Consider the following 22,104-nt stretch of genomic DNA (forward strand, 5'->3'; position numbering starts at 1 on the left):
AAAATGTAATCCTTGCATATGTGTGTGTGTTTTTTAAGTCTCTAGTAGGATAAGTCCCTAGATGATGTAGAATGGAAACTAAAACATTTACATCTTTACTTATTTCCAATTTAAATTGCATTTGAGGAGGAAAAAGAGGATATGGAATTTTGCTTTCATTGGCCTTGTTTTCCTGCCGTGGGAGTTTACTTTCATCTCAGTTCCCATAGATAGTGTGAGAAATTCTTTAGGGCCTGAAACAAGAGTATCTTCAAGGTTATACGATCCGACCTAATCAACCATCAGTGCTCTCATACACTTTTTTTTAAAGATCCCTTTTAAAAGCTATTTAATGGAGGCCTTTCTCAGTCATCTTCTCCTTCTTCCCCTGATTAGACATTGACGAGTGCAGCATCATTCCTGGGATATGTGAAACTGGCGAATGTTCCAACACCGTGGGAAGCTACTTTTGTGTTTGTCCACGTGGATATGTAACCTCAACAGATGGCTCTCGGTGCATCGGTAAGCCTCCTGGTTTTGAGGGTACAATACACTGCTTCTTTCTAATGACAGAACAGCCCAAGCAGGTATGGAGATGGCAACAATTATAAAACCTTTGGGAAAGTGGCTGAAAGAGTTGTTTATGGTACCGCTATCGAGGGATTGATCAGCCAGGTGCTCATGTCACAAACTTCAGTATCAGAAGCCATTTGGGTTTGCTTTATGTAGTCAGAGTCATTTTCTAAATGAAAAAAGATTTCCTCAAGACATTGCTGAATGTTATAGACACAAAGGCATGAGAAAGATTTTTAAAAATCTGCTTTGGGAGACAAAGTGTAGTTATTAACAGTTCTTTCATTGTTATGAATCATAAATATAATCAATGTCTTATTTACTTAGCACGTGTTTACTCTAGTAAAGATAGTTAATACAAAAAAGAAATCAGTATCTTTAACTTTGTGTTTTAAGCATATTTTAACTAAAGCCAGATATATTTGGATGTTCTCTTTTATTTAGAAAGATGAAACAGTGCTTGCAGTCATGTGTAGGTCATCTACTTTTTAATAAGCTTTAGACTTTAAGATCACTAAAGATTCCTGTAGTACAGGAATTGAATTAGGGAAATCAAACCAGCACCCCAAAACTGAAGTAGCTTGGTTCCCTAGAGGATGACTGTCTGGGCAGTGACCATCTCCTATCCCCACTGGGAGGGTGGGTGAGTCCTTAAGCACCAGGGACTTTGTGTACCCACATGATGTACACATGAACTGGACTGATGGGATGGAGGTTACAGAGAGTGTAAGATGTAAGCTAGAGCTCATAGGCTACCAATAAAAAGGCTTGAGTTCACTTGTTGAGATGCCAAACACCGTGCTGTTGGCCACCCAACAGCAAAGAGATGAGCGAGAAGATCCTGCCTTCAGAATGCTATGTTGTCATCATAAACAGTAGTCGAGAAGTAGCAGTCAAAGAAGAAACACTGGTGGCAGTGTTAACACTGACAGCTGCCGGTTATCAAGCTCATACCACGTGTGAGGCCCTGGACATCTACACCTTACTATCACATAGTGGGAGGGCCTTGGGTAAGCTACTGACCTCTCTGTCCTTCAGTTCCTTCTAGTAAATATGTGACAAAATATTCCTTATTCTTTCTACTTATTATCATTAGGGGGAGGGAGAGGTATAGGAGAATGAGGATGTAATCCTTGTAATAGCCCTGTGTGATAAGCATAATTATTCTGATTTGTAGATGAAGAAATTGAGATTTAGAGAGGTTAAACAACTTATATGATGTTTCAGGGCTGATCCATGGAGCCAGGATTTAAATCCAGGTCTCCAGGCATCTGAGTTACTCTGGTTCTATACCGTCTTCTTAGATACTCTAAGTTAACAGAGATCCTCTGCCTAGATCTTAAGGCCTCCAGCATGAGTGGTTTCTCTCCCACCATATGGACAGCTGATTTTGAAAAGATTTGAATGATGATTATTTGTTCTTTACAAATGAATCAAGAGTTCTGTCTTACACTTGGTAATACATTATAGATGTTAAGTCTATAAAACTGAGCAAATTAACTGTTTTTAGGGTCAGTGTTATCAGTTGGCTCACTGCGTACTAAGTCTGATTCATTTAACATAATTTAACAGAATTGCAAATTAGCAGAACGACCTACACTTGTCTTAGTTTTTTTAAACTGTATAGGAAAAGCACATGCACACACATACACACGCACACACACACGCACACACACACACACACACACACACACACAGTCTTCCTCTTGAAACAGGCATGTGCTCAACCCTATAGGGAAATTGTCAGTTTAGGGGTCATCAATGAACATTCTTGGCTGGTTGCCATAGACCCTGACTTTAGGAAACCTATATTCTTGAAATGGCCAGAAGAAATGTGCCTGGAGACATAAGGGAGGTTATTACTGTGAAGTTCTGAAAATGCCAAATAAGATGCGTGTGTTTTATTTGGTAGACGATGTGGAGTAACTGAAGGCCTTTGAGAATGAAGTGTACAACTAGACCAACTGGTGAGAAGGCAGAATTTGCCATAACAAGTGTTAGTGTTTTAGATCACATTTCTAAGTTACTTCTTTCTCCCTTATTTCTTAAGTTTCCAAGTCCTTTTTTTTAGTCATGAACTTCATCATATTGGAATAATCATGATGAAAATCCCTAACAATTTACTGAGGTTGTTCTCTTCAATGTCAGATATTTGGTTTACCATTAGATCATGATAAACTCTTTATCTCTTGCTTCTTATATAAAGTTCTAGCCTTTACCTGAACTTTCAAAGCCCTTTAGAGCCTGACCCAGCCTGTATTCAGGACTCATCTCTAACCACCTACCACCTCACACATTTCTCTTATTGTGGTACATAAGTACACTGCCCACAGTATTTCCTCTGCCTGAAGCATCTTGACTTCCCCCTACTATGCTGATTAAAACCCAACTCATCCTTTAAATCCCTACTTAGACATCACTGTTTTTACTGCCATCCCTGCTTAACCCACATTTACATCTTGGACAAAGTCAGTCAGCCCTTCTCATAATATTTTTTACTTTCTTTCATTTCTGGGTTTATCACAGTGTCACAAGTATTTTTGCTTTACTCATTGGCCAGACTGTAAGTACCATTAGGGTCTGCCTTATGCAGCTTTCTGTCCTCGGTACCTGATACAGTCCTTTCCATAGACGTTTGGGCTTGGTAAATCTTTTTCTGAATGAAGAGGCAAACCAGCGAATGAATGTATGAGATGGGATTGAACATAAGAATTTCATTAATATTAATTGATAGCTGCTTTGCATCCTTTGACTGCTGGAGGTGATGTGGTGGCACTGAGCTATGGTCTCCAATGCTCAGAATGTGAGAGAGCTTGCTTGAGCTCCAGGAGCTGTGGCACGTGAGTCCCATGCTAGCCAGGAGTCTCCACTCATTTCAGTATCAATATCCTGACCCAGAAACAGAGGAAAGCCCCTAAGGAGGGGAGAATGACATTCCAAAATTGCAAAACCAATGCTAAAATTAAGTAAGCAGCTGAAAAATTTAAATTTGAATATAACTATGTTTCATTTGGAATAAGTATATGTTTTCCACATAAGAAAAAAATAAGCCTAGAATTTTAATAGGTAAGAGATCTTTGATTTTGAGTTTTTTTGAATCTGAGTCTGTATTTTGTTAGATGGAATTTATTTATGATTGAATTATATATGTCATAAGTATTTCCATGCTATTGGTTTTGTAACCATATATATGCTAACAATAATGAGCTGGATGCTCTCAAAATTTTTTTCTTGAGCAGAAAACTACATGTTATCTGCAGCGTTATTCTAAGTGTGGCACATACTGAATGCTGCCTCGATTCCTTAGTTAGTCAAAACACCCTGAATATTTACAACATTATAAGGCAACAGTAAGCTTCCTTTTTCTCTTATGTATAAGAAATACCTTCGTATGGCAGGACAGTTTAATGGTCATTTAAATTATAAAATGGGATAGTTTTCTCATTTCCTTTTATACTGAGTATAAAAATGAAATCTTAATTTGTTTTTATTTTATGTTTTCCACCAAGTTTTTCAAAATGTCCAGGAAACAGCCCTCTTTTTTAACAAAGATTACTAAGAGATGTCATTTCTAAAAAAAGTAGACCCATACCTAATTTTTTTCTTTTTTTGAAAATTTCATGTTATTTCTTTATTATTCAATGAAATTAAGAAATTAATTATAATGTTAAAATGTGATGGAAGAAGATAATGAAGCATTTTTCATAGCACAACTTAGTTACCCTTATATCATTTTATATCATTTTAATGTTCATGACATTATTAATACTTCATTTCCATGTTGCAGTGGAGGCAAGAGTGACTGGCAGTCAGCAATGAGTCAGTGATGATTGACAGGCTCTTTGCAACTCTTTTCAACCCCATGGCGCCTACCAGGCTCCTCTGTCTGTGGAATTCTCCAGGCGAGAATACTGGAGTGCCATTCCCTTCTCCAGGCGATCTTCCCAACCCAGCAATCTAACCCACATCTCCTGTGTCTCCTGCATTGCAGGCAGATTCTTTAGCATCGGAGCCACCAGGGAAGCCCGAATGACAGGCAGCAGTGAACAGATTCTGTATCCAAGTTAACGTGCCAGCTGTCGCTGTGCACACAGAACTAGCAGGGACCCTACATGGGTAACTCAGAAGTGCCAGTCAGCAACAAGCAAAGTTCAGAAAATGGAGAGTAAGCATTTAAAAGTCCTTAAGGCAGTGGCACCCCACTCCAGCACTCTTGCCTGGAAAATCCCATGGACGGAGGAGCCTGGTGGGCTGCAGTCCATGGGGTCGCTAAGAGTCGGGCATGACTAAGAGACTTCACTTTCACTTTTCACTTTCATGCATTGGAGAAGGAAATGGTAACCCACTCCAGTGTTCTTGCCTGGAGAATCCCAGAGACAGGGGGCCCCCGTCTATGGGGTCACACAGAGTCGGACACGACTGAAGCGACTTAGCAGCAGTAGCAGCAAGGTAATGTCATGTTGCCACAGTATCCTAGTGTGTTTGCTTGAGCTTTACAGAAGTTTCAGTGTGCAATATTGCCATGGAGTATTCTCAAGAAAACATAATGTGAAAAATAAAAACGTAAGAGAAAGTTGGAGGCCGTGGGTAATTAATTACTAAATAATTCCTTAGCCAATAAATGCTGTAAATCCAAAAGAAATCCCTGATTGTCATAGTTAAAATTCTCTTGAAAGTGAGCACTGATAAGATACAGACCTTGAAAAATGGGCGGGAGCTGAGCAATTGGACTGTGCTGAGCAAAGAGAAAGGCCTGAGCAGCACTGCAGATGCTGAAAGTGAGTAGACGTAGGAGGCAGTGGGAAGGGTCGCTTGGGGAGGAGAGCTAAGTAAGAAAGTAGTTGAAGATGGGTTAAGGTGAAGATTCTATTGCTGAGGCTCTTAACTGCCTTTCTAAGAAGTTTCAGATTGATCCTGGACAGTGAGAGCCCATGAAGAACCGTGAGCAGCACAGGATCACATATCCTGTGGTCAGGATATGCTGTCCCTATGCAGCACTCTGTGTGATGATGGACGTTGATTACATGCATTTGCAAATGCTTGAAGGATAACCCCAAACTCCTAAATAGGTTTAACTAATATCACAGTAATCCAAGTCTATGCCCGACCAATAATGCTGAAGAAGCTGAAGTTGAACGGTTCTATGAAGACCTACAAGACCTTCTAGAACTAACACCCCAAAAAGATGTCCTTTCCATTATAGGGGACTGGAATGCAAAAGAAGGGAGTCAAGAATTAATTACTTGGAGTAACAGGCAAATTTGGCCTTGGAATACAGAAGGGCAAATGCAGAGAGAGTTTTGCCAAGAGGATGCACTAGTCATAGCAAACACCCTCTTCCAACAATACAAGAGAAGACTCCCACACATGGACATCACCAGATGGTCAACACCGAAATCTGATTGATTATATTCTTTGCAGCCAAAGATGGAGAAGCTCTATACAGTCAGCAAAAACAAGACTGGGAGCTGACTGTGGCTCAGATCATGAACTCCTTATTGTCAAATTCAGACTGAAATTGAAGAAAGCAGGGAAAACCACTAGACCATTCAGGTATGACCTAAATCAAATACCTTATGATTATACAGTAGAAGTAACAAATAGATTCAAGGGATTAGATCTAATAGACAGAGTGCCTGAAGAACTATGGACGCAGGTTCGTGACATTGTACAGGAGGCAGTGATCAAGACCATCCCCAGGAAAAAGAAATGTAAAAAGGCAAAATGGTCTGAGGAGACCTTACAAACAGCTCTGAAAAGAAGAGAAGTGAAAGACAAAGGAGAAAAGGAAAGATACACCCATTTGAATTCAGAGTTCCAAATAGCAAGGAGAGATAAGGAAGCCTTCCTCAGTGATCAATGCAAAGAAATATATGAAAACAGTAGAATGGGAAAGACTAGAGATACCAAGGGAACTTTTCATGCAAAGATGGGACAATAAGGGACAGAAATGGTATGCACCTAACAGAAGCAGAAGATATTACGAAGAGGTGACAAGAATACACAGAAGAACTGTGCAAAAAAGATATTCACAATGCAGATAATCATGATGGTGTGATCACTCACCTAGAGCCAGACATTCTGGAATGCAAAGTCAAGTGGGCCTTAGGAAGCATCACTGTGAACAAAGCTAGTGGAGATGATAGAATTCCAGTTGAGCTATTTCAAATCCTAAAAGATGATGCTGTGAAAGTGCTGTGAAAGCAGAGACAAATTTGGAAAACTCAGCAGTGACCACAAGACTGGAAAAGGTCAGTTTTCCTTCCAATCCCAAAGAAAGGCAATGCCAAAGAATGCTCAAACTACCGCACAGTTGCACTCATACTAGTAAAGTAATGCTCAAAATTCTCCAAGCCAGGCTTCAACAGTACATGAACTGTGAACTTCCAGATGTTGAAGCTGGATTTAGAAAAGGCAGAGGAACCAGAGATCAAATTGCCAACATCCGCTGGGTCACCGAAAAAGCAAGAGAGTTCCAGAAAAATATCTACTTCTGCTTTATTGACTATGCCCTAGCCTTTGACTGTGTGGATCACCACAAACTGTGGAAAATTCTTCAAGAGATGGAAATACCAGACAACTTGACCTGCCTCCTGAGAAATCTGTATGCAGGTCAGAAAGCAACAGTTAGAACTGGACAACAGGTTCCAAATCAGGAAAGGAATACATCAAGGCTGTTTATTGTCACCCTACTTATTTAACTTCTTTGCACAATACATCATGAGAAATGCTGGACTGGATGAAGCACAAGCTGGAATCAAGATTAACTAAGTTAGTAAGTTAAGTCGCTCAGTCGTGTCCGACTCTTTGTGACCCCCGTGGACTGTAGCCTACCAGGCTCCTCTGTCCATGGGATTTTCCAGGCAATAGTACTTGAAATATCAGTACTCTCAGATATGCAGATGACGCCTCCCTTATGGCAGAAAGCGAAGAAGAACTAAAGAGCCTCTTGATGAAAGTGAACAAGGAGAGTGCAAAAGTTGGCTTAAAGCTCAACATTCAGAAAACTAAGATCATGGCCTCTGGTCCCATCACTTCATGGGAAATAGACGGAGAAACAGTGCAAACATTGAGAACTTTATTTTTTTCTGGCTCCAAAATCACTGCAGATGGTGACTGCAGTCATGAAATTAAAAGACGCTTGCTCTTTGGAAGAAAAGCTATGACCAACTTAGACAGCTTATTAAAAAGCAGAGACATTACTTTGCCAACAAAGGTCCATCTAGTCAAGGCTTTGGTTTTTCCAGTAGTCATGTATGGATGTGAGAGTTGGACTCTATAAAGAAAGCTGAGTGCCGAAGAATAAATGCTTTTGAACTGTGGTGTTGGAGAAGACTCTTGAGATTCCTCTGGACATCAAGGAGATCCAACTAGTCCATCCTAAAGGAAATCAGTCCTGAATATTCACTGGAAGGACTGATGTTAAAGCTGAAACTCCAATACTTTGGCTACTTTATGCAAAGAACTGACTCATTTGAAAAGACCCTGATGCTGGGAAAGATTGAAGGTGGGAGGAGAAGGGGTTGACAGAGAATGAGATGGTTGGAAGGCATCACTGACTTAATGGACATGTGTTTGAGTAAACTCTGGGAGTTGGTGATGGACAGGGAGGCCTGGTGTGCTGCAGTCCATGGGGTCGCAAAGAATCTGACACGACTGAGCGACGGAAATGAACTGAAAAGGCGTAGAGGAGACAGGGATGAAACCATACACTATATAGTATCTTAGTTTTAATCAGAAAAATCATACAAAAATGACTGGTGAGTCAGGGGGCGTAATTTTAATTAAGAAAGAATGTCCTTGAAAGAGAAAGTTAGGTAATGAGGAAGAAAAATTCCACTGCTTTCACGGAAGAAGTAGACCAAGGAGCCACAGTGGTTCTTTCTCATTCATTCTTCCTAGTTCTAGTTAGTCATGTATGATGGAGACATGAGTGCAACCTGCAGGTATTTTAGAAATAGCAAGAATCTGCAGAATTAGTCAAATGGAACTCAGGTTGATGCCAGACCCTCAGAGAAGCAAGTGCAGGCCTGCAGAATCAGGGGATGAAGTCTGAGGCCATGATTTTTATCTGTTGAACACATAACTATCACTAGTCTTCTGACTTGAGCTCACCTCATCGTGGCTTTCTGGTTGACCCCTTCATTTTTAATGAGCAAAGCCCATTCAAAAGGAGATGTATTTTTTCAAGGTACAACCTTCCCCATCTTTTATCAAGTTTTCATCACACTGTATAATTAACTGTTAGTTCTTTTAAATCAAGTTTAGACTAAATGTCAAGCTGTGAAACAAACTCTGATAAGAGTACCATTATTTTGTTTCAAGGTAGATTTATATTTTAATCAGAGAAGATGGATTACTTCCTCTTTCTCAGTGTGGCTTTAAATAAGGCTTGATGTAAACCTTCTTCTGGGAGTATAGCGAGGGTGATAGGAGATTATTAGAGGAATAGACATGTTTTCATTACTTACGACATATCAGTTCTGCAGTTAAACACACACATTACTTATGACATATCAGTTCTGCAGTTAAACACATACCAAGCACGAGAATAATTTGTTCTAATGGTATTATAAACAGACTTCATCTTTCTTTGCCCCTAATAATTCCATATTTCAAGGGATGGCATGTCTTGACAACTCTTAGTTGCATGGGATGTTCCTTTTTATTCTTCCATATGGCACATTTTCAACACAGTACTTTCTAAGGACCATGCAGTTCAGAGATACAAACGAAATAACCCAGCTCTCAGGCACTGTTTTCCTTTTGTAATGTATTTTTGGAGAGATCTTAACTATGAGATATCACACTACACTGTGTCTGTATCTCATTTTCATGTTTTTGATGCAAAGGATTGAAAGTAGATTGTTTACGTCTCCGATGTTATTACTGTTGTTCAGTTAAGTCATGTCCAGCTTTGTGACCCCATGAACTGCAGCATGCAAGGCTTCCCTGTCCTTCACCATCTCAAACTCTCGCCCATTGAGTCAGTGATGCCGTCCAACCATCTCATCCTCTATCGCCCCCCTTCTCCTCTTGCCCTCAATCTTTCCCAGCATCAGGGTCTTTTCCAGCGAGTCAGTTCTTCGCATCACGTGGCCAAAGTGTTGAGCTTCAAATTCAGCATCATCCTCCCAATGACTGTTAGGGTTGATTTCCTTTAGGGTTGACTGGTTTGATCTCCTTAAAGAGACTAATTATAGAATTTATGAAAATTAGTTATGATTTACTTGCCAGTCCTCTCTTTCTGTCCCTCAGTCCTTTCAATAGTGACATGGTTTCTTCCAGCATATCTTATTGGACTGGTGAAAGGTTTTCAAACTATAGGAGTTAATTATAGTTAACTAATTATGGTTAATTATAGTAGTTAATTATGTTTACTGAATTTGAAGACCTCCTGTTTAACATCAAAAATGTTTTCAGATCCACACATTATGACAACCCAATATCTTTGAGAAAAATACATAATGAAACAAAATGCTGGGTATCTAGTAATAATTTTAAATGAATTTGTATTTTACTAGTCAAAATGCAGTATCCATTAGTGGGAATATTAGTAGTGCCTGTATATTATGAGGCATTTTTATTTGCATTGCAGTGTTCAGTGTAAATACACATTTGTGGAGCTCTCACAATATCATTGAAGACTTCTAAATTCTGAGACTAGAACAGATTCCTGTTCAGCTTCTACTCATTTTTTTTTAAACATATTACATTATTTCCAGTGTGTTGGTGTATTTGACACATGAGTGGTTTAGAAGTGTCAGGGGTTCCCCTGATTTGAAAATCTTCTATGTGGGCTTGAGTTATGTATTTTCTCATTGGATAGCTATATCCGTTAGATCAAACTTGTTAACTGTTCTGTTCAAATTTTTCCTAGAACTACTAGATTTTATGTACTGTGTCCATCAGTTACTTACAGAGTTGTATAAGTGTTCCACCTTGGTAGTAGATTTCTCAGTTTCTCCATGTGGCCTTTTAAGTTTTTGCTTTAATGTTTTGATGCTATGTTATAGCATAATGACTGTCTAAAAGTGTTAATTCATAGTGAATTGAACCTTTTTTGATATGTATTGACTCTCTAAAGTTTTCTTTCTTTTCCTCTTGATATGTTTCTAAATATTTTCTCTTGATATGTTTTATCTAATGTCTTTTTGCATCGCATTTTGTGGAGAGGAAGATTTAAATATATGCTATTTGGATATTTTTTCTCTCAACCTTTCTGCTTCCTTTTGTTTTAAATATGTTTCTTTAAACAGCCTAACTCTAAATTTGGGGGGACATGGTCTCAAAATCCTTATCTTTTAAATTGATATGTAAATTCATTTGTGTTTATTACAGTAACTGATGCATTTGTTTTATTTCTATTATTTTTTTTTTTTGCTTCTCATTTATTGTGCTTTCCCTGTACCTTCTCTTTTTTGTTATTTTCTGTTTCTCACTTTCTTTTTTTAGATTTATTTTGGCTTTTGTCCTTTCAGTCCCTCTTTCCATTCTTCCACAGCTCATTCTTTTTCATCTATTGTTTAGAAAGACGTACTTTATTTCTCTGGTTTTAGTGATTATCCTGGCTCTTTGAGGATACATATATAATAACTTAAAGCCTAAAATTGTCTGTATTTTTACCCACATATAAACAGTAAAAGAATATTAGAATGGTTACACTTTGATCTCCCCCTTCCAAGGTAAAAAAGTCCAACCAATTTCCGCTCCCCATTTGCAACAGATTAATCATTATTATTATTATTCTTTGATATTTTATTACTTGTGTATGTATCTTAACAGTGTTTTCCCTCTTTATTTATTCATATATTTCAAACCTTCCACTGGAATTGTTTTCCCTTTTACCTAAAACACCTCTTCTAAAATTTACTTTGGCAAGAAACTTTTTGTAGAAAATTCAGTTTATGTTTCCTGAAAATGGCCTTAATTTATTTCCCTCTGGAAGATGGTTTCTAGGGGTACAGAATTTTAGGTTGACAGTTATTTTTATCACAGCATACAGAAGATAATATTCTGTTGTGTTCTAGCATCCACTGTAATCTATATATTTTTTCTAGCTATTTTTAAGACCTTCACCTTTTCTTTGTTGTTCTGCAGTTTCAGAATGATGTGGTGTGAACTCTGGATTTCTTTTTAGTTTTCCCACTTTGGACTTCGGAAAAGGCAATGGCACCCCACTCCAGTACTCTTGCCTGGAAAATCCCATGGCAGAGGAGCCTGCTAGGCTGCAGTCCATGGGGTCGCAAAGAGTTGGACACGACTGAGCGACTTCACTTTCACGCATTGGAGAAGGAAATGGCAACCCACTCCCGTGTTCTTGCCTGGAGAATCCCAGGGATGGGGGAGCCTGGTGGGCTGCCGTCTATGGGGTCGCACAGAGTCAGACATGACTGAAGCGACTTAGCAGCAGCATTTTGGATTTATTGGACTACCTAGATCTGAACTTATCTTGCAACATCATTAGAAAATTGTAAATTAGTATCTGTTCACTATGGCCTCTCCCCCTACTGTCTGCTTTTGACACCTTCTGATACTCTTATTAGTCTTATTAGATGTAAATTACCTTTTCACACTCACCCCCATAGTTCTTAACCTCTTTCCAAGATTTTCCATCTCTTTGACTCTGAACTACGCTACCATGATATATTCAGCTATTTTTTCCAGCTCAGGAATTCTCTCTTCATCTGTGTGTAGTGAGTTAGTTAGTTACTTCAGTTGCTCAGTCGTATCCAACTCTTTGCGACCCCATGGACCACAGCACACCAGGCTTCCCTGTCCATCACTAACTCCTGGAGCTTACTCAAACTCATGTCCATTAACTGTGCTATGTGCAGTACACCGCTTAATATAGTCACTAAGTGTTTTATTTCAGTTATGATTGTTTTATCTATAGACATTTCATTGAATGTTTTTAAGTCTGTTCTTTCATTGTTTGTGGACTTGTTTTCTCTGTTCACATTTTTAGTTTTTTAATTGCTTAAATGGATTAAAGGTTATTTAGTTATTAATATATAATAAATTATCATTCACTTCAGTTCAGTCACTCAGTCATGTCAGACTCTTTGCGACCCCATGAATCGCAGCATGCCAGGACTCCCTGTCCATCACCAACTCCCGGAGTTCACTCAGACTCACGTCCATCGAGTCCATGATGCCATCCAGCCATCTCATCCTCGGTCGTCCCCTTCTCCTCCTGCCACCAATCCCTCCCAGCATCAGAGTCTTTTCCAATGAGTCAACTCTTCGCATGAGGTGGCCAAAGGACTGGAGTTTCAGCTTTAGCATCATTCCTTCCAAAGAAATCCCAGGGTTGATCTCCTTCAGAATGGATTGGTTGGATCTCCTTGCAGTCCAAGGGACTCTCAAGAGTCTTCTCCAACACCATAGTTCAAAAGCATCAATTCTTCGGCACTCAGCCTTCTTCACAGTTCCAACTCTCACATCCATATATGACCACAGGAAAAACCATAGCCTTGACTAGAAGGACCTTAGTCGGCAAAGTAATATCTCTGCTTTTGAATATACTATCTAGGTTGCTCATAACTTTTCTTCCAAGGAGTAAGCGTCTTTTAATTTCATGGCTGCAATCACCATCTGCAGTGATTTTGGAGCCCCAAAAAATGAAGTCTGACACCGTTTCCACTGTTTCCCCGTCTATTTGCCATGAAGTGATGGTACCGGATGCCATGATCTTCGTTTTCTGAATGTTGACTTTTAAGCCAACTTTTTCACTCTCCTCTTTCACTTTCATCAAGAGGCTTTTTAGCTCCTCTTCACTTTCTGCCATAAGTGTGGTGTCATCTGCATATCTGAGGTTATTGATATTTCTCCCAGCAATCTTGATTCCAGCTTGTGCTTCTTCCAGCCCAGTGTTTCTCATGATGTACTCTGCATATAAGTTAAATAAGCAGGGTGACAATATACAGCCTTGACGTACTCCTTTTCCTATTTGGAACCAGTCTGTTGTTCCATGTCCAGTTCTAACTGTTGCTTCCTGACCTGCATACAGGTTTCTCAAGAGGCAGGTCAGGTGTTCATCTCTCTCAGAATTTTCCACAGTTTATTGTGATCCACACAGTCAAAGGCTTTGGCATAGTCAATAAAGCAGAAATAGATGTTTTTCTGGAACTCGCTTGCTTTTTCCATGATCCAGAAGATGTTGGCAATTTGATCTCTGGTTCCTCTGCCTTTTCTAAAACCAGCTTGAACATCTAGAAGTTCACAGTTCACGTATTGCTGAAGCCTGGCTTGGAGAATTTTGAGCATTACTTTACTAGCATGTGAGATGAGTGCACTTGTGCAGTAGTTTGAGCATTCTTTGGCATTGCCTTTCTTTGGGATTGGAATGAAAACTGACCTTTTCCAGTCCTGTGGCCACTGCTGAGTTTTCAAAATTTGCTGGCATATTGAGTGCAGCACTTTCACAGCCTCATCTTTCAGGATTTGAAACAGCTCAACTGGAATTCCATCACCTCCGCTAGCTTTGTTCGTAGTGATGCTTTCTAAGGCCCACTTGACTTCACATTCCAGGATGTCTGGCTCTAGATTAGAGATTACAGCATCATGATTATCTGGGTCATGAAGATCTTTTTTGTACAGTTCTTCTGTGTATTCTTGCCACCTCTTCTTATCTTCTGCTTCTGTTAGGTCCATACCATTTCTGTTCTTTATTGTGCCCATCTTTGCATGAAATGTTCCCTTGGTATCTCTAATTTCTTGAAGAGATCTCTAGTCTTTCCCATTGTGTTCTTTTCGTCTATTTCTTTGCATTGATTGATCACTGAAGAAGGCTTTCTTATCCTTGCTATTCTCTGGAACTCTGCATTCAAATGCTTACATCTTTCCTCCAGTTGATCTGACCATTCCAGTATCTGTTATTTATTCAGCTAACCTTTGTTCGTTGAGCCTTGTTTCCCTATGTGTTATTGATTTACTTACTTCTTCAGTTACTTTTCTGTTAGCTACTCCTTTTTTCCTGAAACTTTATATGTGGAAATTCTTTGAGACCTATGTCAGTATTAAGTCCTCAGTTGTGTTGGTTTTTCTGAGGTACTTTGAATATCCCTACCTGGAGACCTCTTTATGTAATATTCCTCCTTTGAAATTTTCAGAACACAAACCTAATATTTTGACAACGAAGTCGTCTATGTGAGAAAGAGCTTGTGGTTTCACATTCTTAGGAAGAGTCTTTTTTTTTTTTTCCTCCATGCAGCATGAAGGTAGAAACAGGCAAGTCTCTTAGCTGCTCTTCTCTGCATTAGCCATATAACAAGGATATAGCTGCGTGGGACCCCTTCTTTATGAGGGAGTGTCCTGGTTCATTTTGTATTAGAGAGATAAATCTGGGCTTTTATCTCTTAGGTTCTAGCCCCTGTAAAACTATCAAGAGTTGAAAACCAGAGTCTCCAGAGTTTATAGAAGCCAAAAAGCTGAAACCTAGGTGTGCGCTTAACCTCCAAAGATTCTTCATTTCACTTCGAGACACAGTTTTTCCCCTTTTTCATGTCAGTGAGATGATTTTTTAAAGTAGTTTTTCATATTTTATCAAGAATGTTTCCATTGGGAGGGATACTCAGGGTATCTAATACATTGTTCTACTGGAAACAGAGCATGTATTGTTTTGTTTAATCCTTCCATTAACCCTATTTCATGAATAAGAAGTAGGTAGATAGATATGGTTATAGAATAAAACAATTAAGAATTTTTTACTGTAAACCTAGGTATCCTGACTCAAGGCCATGACTCTCTTCTTTTTCTTTCCAAATCTTATGGTTCAACCTCCTCCTCAGAGATCCTTGAAGAGACAAGTACGTTCAGCATACTGTGTAGCACTGAATGTATTTTGTGACGGTGGTTACTGTGAAGAGTTTAGAAGTTCCCTATCTTAATTCTCATCCTATTCGTGAGGAGTAAATCAAGTAAATTTAAGAATATAATACTTTAGGTTTCTGAAATGAATATTCTAAAAACGATTTTCCTGAATCATTCTTGGGAGTCGAAATCTACCTGTGAAATTATTCCCAATGACAGACAGCCTGTCCACACCCAACTGGTGCCCAGCAATCCCACTGCTGGGCGTACACACCAAGGGAACCAGAATTGAAAGAGACACATGTACCCCAATGTTCATCACAGCACTGTTTATCATAGCCAGGACATGGAAGCAACCTAGATGTCCATTGGCAGACGAATGGATAAGAAAGCTGTGGTATGTATACACAATGGAATATTTGAATCACTTCTAATGAGGTGGATGAGACTGGAGCCTATTATACACAGTGAAGTAAGTCAGAAAGAAAAATACCAATACAGGATACTAACGCATACATATGAAATTTAGAAAGATGGTAATGATGACCCTATATGTGAGACAGCAAAAGAGGCACAGATGTATAGAACAGTCTTTTGGACTCTGGGGGAGAAGGCGAGGGTGGGATGACTTGAGAGAATAGCATTGAAACATGTATATTATCATATGTGAAATAGATCACCAGTCCAGGTTCGATGCATGAGACAGGGTGCTCAGGGCTGGTGCAATGGGATGACCCTGAGAGATGGGATGGAGAGGGAGGTGGGAGGGGGATTCAGGATGGGGAACAGATGTACACCCATGGCTGATTCATGTCAATGTATGGCAAAAACCACTACAATATTGTAAAGTAATTAGCCTCCAATTAAAATAAATAGGACTGCAAGGAGATCCAACCAGTCCATTCTGAAGGAGATCAGCCTTGGGATTTCTTTGAAAGGAATGATGCTAAAGCTGAAACTCCAATACTTTGGCTGCCTCATGCAAAGAGTTGACTCATTGGAAAAGACTCTGATGCTGGGAGGGATTGGGGGCAGGAGGAGAAGGGGACGACAGAGGATGAGATGGCTGGATGGCATCACTGACTCGATGGACGTGAGTCTGAGTGAACTCTGGGAGTTGGTGATGGACAAGGAGGCCTGGCGTGCCACGATTCATGGGGTCGCAAAGAGTCGGACACGACTGAGCGACTGAACTGAACTAAACTGAAAATAAATAAATTTTTTTAAAAATCGTGATGTTTTTCAAGTGTCTGCAGTGCCTTTAAGTAAGCCTGCATGAGTCGAATTATGTACTTTCTCTTGGACATACTGGGTTTCTTTTGAGGACTGATAGGGATTCTGATTCTTACATGGAATAATACCGAACTAAAGCCAATTTTTTTTTTTTATTTAACAATAGCATGGAAGTAACCTGAGGTAAGCTTTGGATCATTCAAGGAAATAATATATTTATTTTAAAACTTAGTATCTGGTGTAAAAAAATTTGGCTTTCCTTATTAATGGCATTATTTATAGTTAATAGTTTCGTCTGCATCAGTGACATGTAGCTCCTGATGGTTGTGGTATGTGTTTCTTCTTGTGGTCACGGACAGACCTTCTTGGAAGCATCTTGTTAAAAGTTAAATAATATGTAGTGAAACTGGACTGGCTCTTTTTGGCGCGCCAGATAAAATCAGAAAGTACTTCCCTCGTGATTTGGGGGGCTGTATGTGCCCTTGCCCTCTGTATGCCTCTGAGCTCAGAATCTTCCACCTCCCTCCTGCCTTCTCTTGTCCAGTCACACTGACTCCTCGTTTTTCATGCACGTGAAACACATCTTCTTCTTTCTCTTTGAACTTCTCTTCTTTCAGGTTACTTGTGTGGCTCATGCTCTCCCCTTATTAAAGTCTGCTCAGATGTCACTGCCTCAAACGAGCTGTTCTGATCAGTCTTTCTAAAATAGTACCTGTGACAGTTTTGAATTGCTGTGTAATAAATAACCATAAAATTTCTGTAGTGAACAACAGTATACATCTGCAGGTCTGCTAGGTGACTGATTGACTGGTCCAGGCTGAGATGGGTTTGTCGCTTTCCCTCATTTGAGCTCTGCGTCTGTCTGGGTGTGGCTTCTTCCTGCGTGTGGGCTTATAGCTGCTTCATGCCTCTCTTTTTTGTATACCTGGGGTATGGCGTGGCACGGGTGCTCAGTGAGTAAATAGACAAAAGCATGAATAAATGTGATAGAAATGGAAAGAATGAGCTGTAATAGAAATTAAGTAAAATAATCCCCTTAACTTAGCATCTCCTAACGTGTACAATAAATGATGTGAGGACTCAGGGTAATTCTGTCGTGTCTTCTATTTTCTTTTCCCGTGTTTAGATCAGAGAACAGGCACATGTTTCTCGGGCCTGGTGAACGGCCGCTGTGCACAGGAGCTTCCGGGCAGGATGACCAGAATGCAGTGCTGCTGTGAGCCCGGCCGCTGCTGGGGCATCGGAACCATTCCTGAAGCCTGTCCCGTCAGAGGCTCTGGTGAGCTGTTGGCCGCTCATGTGCTCAGGACACTCCATGGCAGGAAAATTAGTGACCAGAATGTGCTTTCGTGTTTTCCTGAAAGACAGATCATCTTTGCCTTCCTTTTAGTGTCTTCAGGACTTGGGTGACTTTTGTGGGGGTTAGGGTGACGTTGTTTATTGGGATCAGTCTTCATTCTATTCTCTTTGTTAATATTAGAAAAAACCCTAACCACCGATCATGTATTAACTTTAAGCAAGAATTTTAATAATTATTTTGAATGTCGGTATGTAAGTTCAGTTTTAGAACCTAATCTTCCATTTGAAGCTGGAGTAATAAAGTTTGGCCTTCATTTATTTTATTTTAGGCATACCCTCAGCTTATGGTTTGGAGAAGAAAATGGCAACCCACTCCAGTGTTCTTGCCTGGAGAATCCCGGGGACGGGGGAGCCTGGTGGGCTGCCATCTATGGGGTCACACAGAGTCAGACACGACTGAAGCGACTTAGCAGCAGCAGCAGCAGCTTATTGTGCTCCAGTCCTTAAGAGATATTTTCTACCTTTTCTAATGACCTTGAAAATTCAGAATACACTGACTTTTGTCTTCAGAATTCACTGTCATTCACTTTGCTATATTAACTGCCGTGTAGCTGAGGCTATACCAGAAAATTACTCTAAGATGAACGAGAAGTAGTTCCTCTTGTTAATATAACATGCATAGTAAAGTGTAGTGTTCATCACATAAGTGTCTTGATAATATGTTATTACATTGCCTCCATGTTATAAATATGAAAAATAATTCAGCTTTTTGAAATATGCTTATAAACATACACATCTGTATGTTCTGTTATGGAGGAAAAAAAATAAGGGCCTTTCTTTCTAAATTTCTAATCCTTGTAATTCCAAAATTGAGTAGTAAAATTTTTTAAAACCAGAGATAATGCATAGTGTATAATTTTGAAAACTCATCACCCTAGTCATATTAATACTCAAACAATTACTTGAGTTAAACAGTTTTCATTTCTTCTCATATGGTGCCCTAATTCTGAGAACAGTTAAGAAAATAAGGCAATTATACGTTTTTCCCTCAACTTTGATACTTGGACAAACAATTAGCAGATTTAAAAGCTTATTAAATGCTGTATTCTGTTAAGAGTCCACATTAGAAAAAAAATTATTCTAAATTATATTAATCCCTTAAAAAAAGAAAAGAGGGAAAATGTGTAGGTGTGATACTGATGGAGATTTAAGTAAAACCAAATATAGAATGAATTGCTTAAAGGTTTAATATCCATCCATTCAAGTGAATTTCTTGCAAATGCAAGTCATATCTGGAATTTTATGAGTTGCACTTAGAGACATAAAATCAAAGTGTACGTATAGACAATTCTTTGGGTATGCAACTCAGTCAAAATATGGCTTACAGATTTCCATTTTTTCCTGAAGCACCCGTATTTTTCCTGCTACTACTAGCACTGAAAACATTTATCAAGCTAATAACTAACTTATTCATATCATGAAGCATAGATAACCTAAAATGATTATTATAACACACAAATTACCTTTATTACGCAGAAATATATCCATTTGTGTTTAACTGAACTTTCTTCTCTTTTAGAGGAATATCGCAGACTTTGCTTGGATGGACTTCCAATAGGAGGGATTCCAGGGAGTGCTGGTTCCAGACCTGGAGGCGCTGGGGGGAATGGCTTTGCCCCAAGTGGCAATGGCAATGGCTATGGCCCCGGAGGAGCAGGCTTCATTCCCATTCCTGGAGGCAACGGCTTTTCTCCTGGCGTTGGGGGAGCTGGTGTAGGGGCCGGGGGGCAGGGGCCCATCATCACTGGACTAAGTGAGTGTTCACTTTGTGTGTAGACTCTTTAGTTTTCCTCTTTAAAAGATATTATAATATCTAATCCTTTTCCCCAAAAGGGGTGTGTGTGTGTGTGTGTGTGTGTGTGTGTGCAGAAACCTACTTCGAGGTCTAAAGCATAATATAGTAAAACAGTCTTAGTAGAGTGTTATTTTTATGTTCCATAAACTTTCTAAGTTGGAGAAAAGACTGAGTGACCCAGGTTCTCTTTGAAAATAGAGGTGAGAGTGGGGTAATATTCCAAGACCAGATGATGCCGTTAAAGAGCATTCTTTTTGGTTCCAGTGTATTTCATTTGGCTGCTTGTAGCTGTCCCAATCATACCCTCCTTGAATTATTTTCCAGAACCATTTCTCAACTGAGATAAATTGAATATGTCTTGCTTGTGCCTAAACAAATATTATAATGAAGTATCTTTTCTTTTCCTCGCCCTCTTTTGTTGAATAACTTAAGAAATTGAGAACTGTGGGCTTCTAGCCAGAATTGGCATTGGCGTGCTTGACATTTAAGTTCATTCTTTTTTAAAATAACTGCTCTTGCTAATAATATTTAATGATGTCTTACAGTGTTATGTTTGTTCTTTTTGGCATATTGCCTGTTTACGATATATCTGGATATTCAGCATGGTTACCAAAAAAAAAAAAAAAGTGGGAAGCATTGAAATGTACAGTAGAACATTCCTGACATTTTAAAAAGACGACATTATGGGCAAAATTTCCAGATATATAACTTAACAAACGCAAGTTATAACCGTGTGTCTCAAGAATAGTTTTTAAATTCCAACATTAAAGTTTTAATAAAATACAGAATAATGTGGGCTTTTGATATGTACCCCTAAATAATGTACTTAAATATCCTTTTAAAAACCGACTTGAAAGAAAGTAATCCGTGTTGCAGTGTTGGAATGTCGTTTGTGCTCTGATTTTTCATAGCTATTCTGAACCAGACAATAGATATCTGTAAGCACCACGCTAACCTCTGTTTAAATGGACGCTGCATACCTACTGTCTCTAGTTACCGATGTGAATGCAACATGGGTTATAAGCAGGATGCAAATGGGGATTGCATAGGTAAGCTCATGAGTCTTTCATTCTTCTCAGTTTTTTAAATAGCTTTTAGACTATAGGAACAAGTCGGGGTGAATAGGATTTTGAAGTAAAGCTGATTGCCAAGCTGTCTTTCTTGTGCACTTATGCTTCCATGTGCTTCCTTACCCTACTGCTGAGCTGGACTATTTCAGGAATCCCCTGCCTGGGACTTCCCAGGCTGTCCAGTGGTTAAGACTACACGCTTCCATGCACGGGGTGCAGGTTCTATCCCTTGGTCCAAGATCCTACATACTGCATGACATGGCCAGAAGGAAAAAGAAAGAAGAGTCCCCTGTCCTTTCTGGTTCTAAATGCTGTGATTTCTGTCTCTGCCTCTCCCTTTTCTTCCTTCGTCACTGAGTAACACTGGATATATGGTGGCATCATTAACATGAGCTGTAAGACAGAGGTTGGGAGGAAGTGGTTGATGAATCTCTTAGGGGGCATGTTGAATTTTAGGTGTCTTGGGTATTGACCTGTAAAGCTAAGAGGAGTGTTGACTTGAATTAAAAATTTAGGAGTCAGCAACATATAGGTGATGATTGCAGCCAAGCTGAAAAACAGGAAGAGTTAAAAGATAGCAGGTAGTACAGCTAGAACCCTGTGGACTAGCAACATTAGTAATAATGTTGGTGAGATGGCAAAATAATCTAGAAAATATGTATCACTGAAGCCTTGAAAAGGTGTGCTTTCGAGAGAAAAGGAGTTAAGTGCAGCCAAAAAATGAAATACAAAGAGGACAAAAACACTGCTGTGTTTGGCAATGAACAGAGTTTTGATGATCTTTTAAGGACAGTTTTAGGACCATGGGGCTTCCCTTGTGACTCAGCTGGTAAAAAATCGGCCTGCAATGCCGGAGACCTGGCTTGGATCCCTGGGTTGGGAAGATCCCTGGAGAAGGGAAAGGCTAACCACTCCAGTATTTTGGCCTGGAGAATTCCATGGACTGTATAGTCCTTGGGGTCACAAAGAATCGGACACGACCTGCCGCACTGTCTACTGAAGGTGATATGGCCTGTTGCACAGACCATTAGTCATGCTTGATACGCTTACTAACACTCTAAACTCTGTCTTTTCTCATTTTGCTTCATTCCTTTGGCTCAGTGAATTGAAACTGTCAACCAAAAGCTTAAATGTGAGTCTCAATGGAGGCATCTTTGGATGCCAGGAATCTTTGGATGAATTAAAAAAGTATTTACTCCTGTTTTTCTGTGTTGTTTTTAATTTTATTTGCTGTGAGTGTTTTTCCCCCACTCTGTTACCAGAGAAAGTTTAATTGCTTGC

At 39.5% G+C, this 22,104-nt stretch overlaps 1 protein-coding gene across 1 annotated transcript in view; it reads left to right on the plus strand.

Moving 5' to 3' along the window:
• FBN2 (fibrillin 2) overlaps positions 1–22,104 on the plus strand; it is a 229,160-nt gene that overhangs the window by 103,996 nt on the left and 103,060 nt on the right. The window contains exons 8-11 of the mRNA XM_004008653.5: positions 376–501; positions 17,726–17,878; positions 19,478–19,711; positions 20,665–20,802. Of these exons, the coding sequence (XP_004008702.2) occupies positions 376–501; positions 17,726–17,878; positions 19,478–19,711; positions 20,665–20,802 (651 nt within the window). The remainder of the gene's footprint in view (positions 1–375; positions 502–17,725; positions 17,879–19,477; positions 19,712–20,664; positions 20,803–22,104) is intronic.

Source organism: Ovis aries, chromosome 5 (genome assembly GCF_016772045.2).
Source record: "Ovis aries strain OAR_USU_Benz2616 breed Rambouillet chromosome 5, ARS-UI_Ramb_v3.0, whole genome shotgun sequence".
Lineage (NCBI taxonomy): Eukaryota > Metazoa > Chordata > Mammalia > Artiodactyla > Bovidae > Ovis > Ovis aries.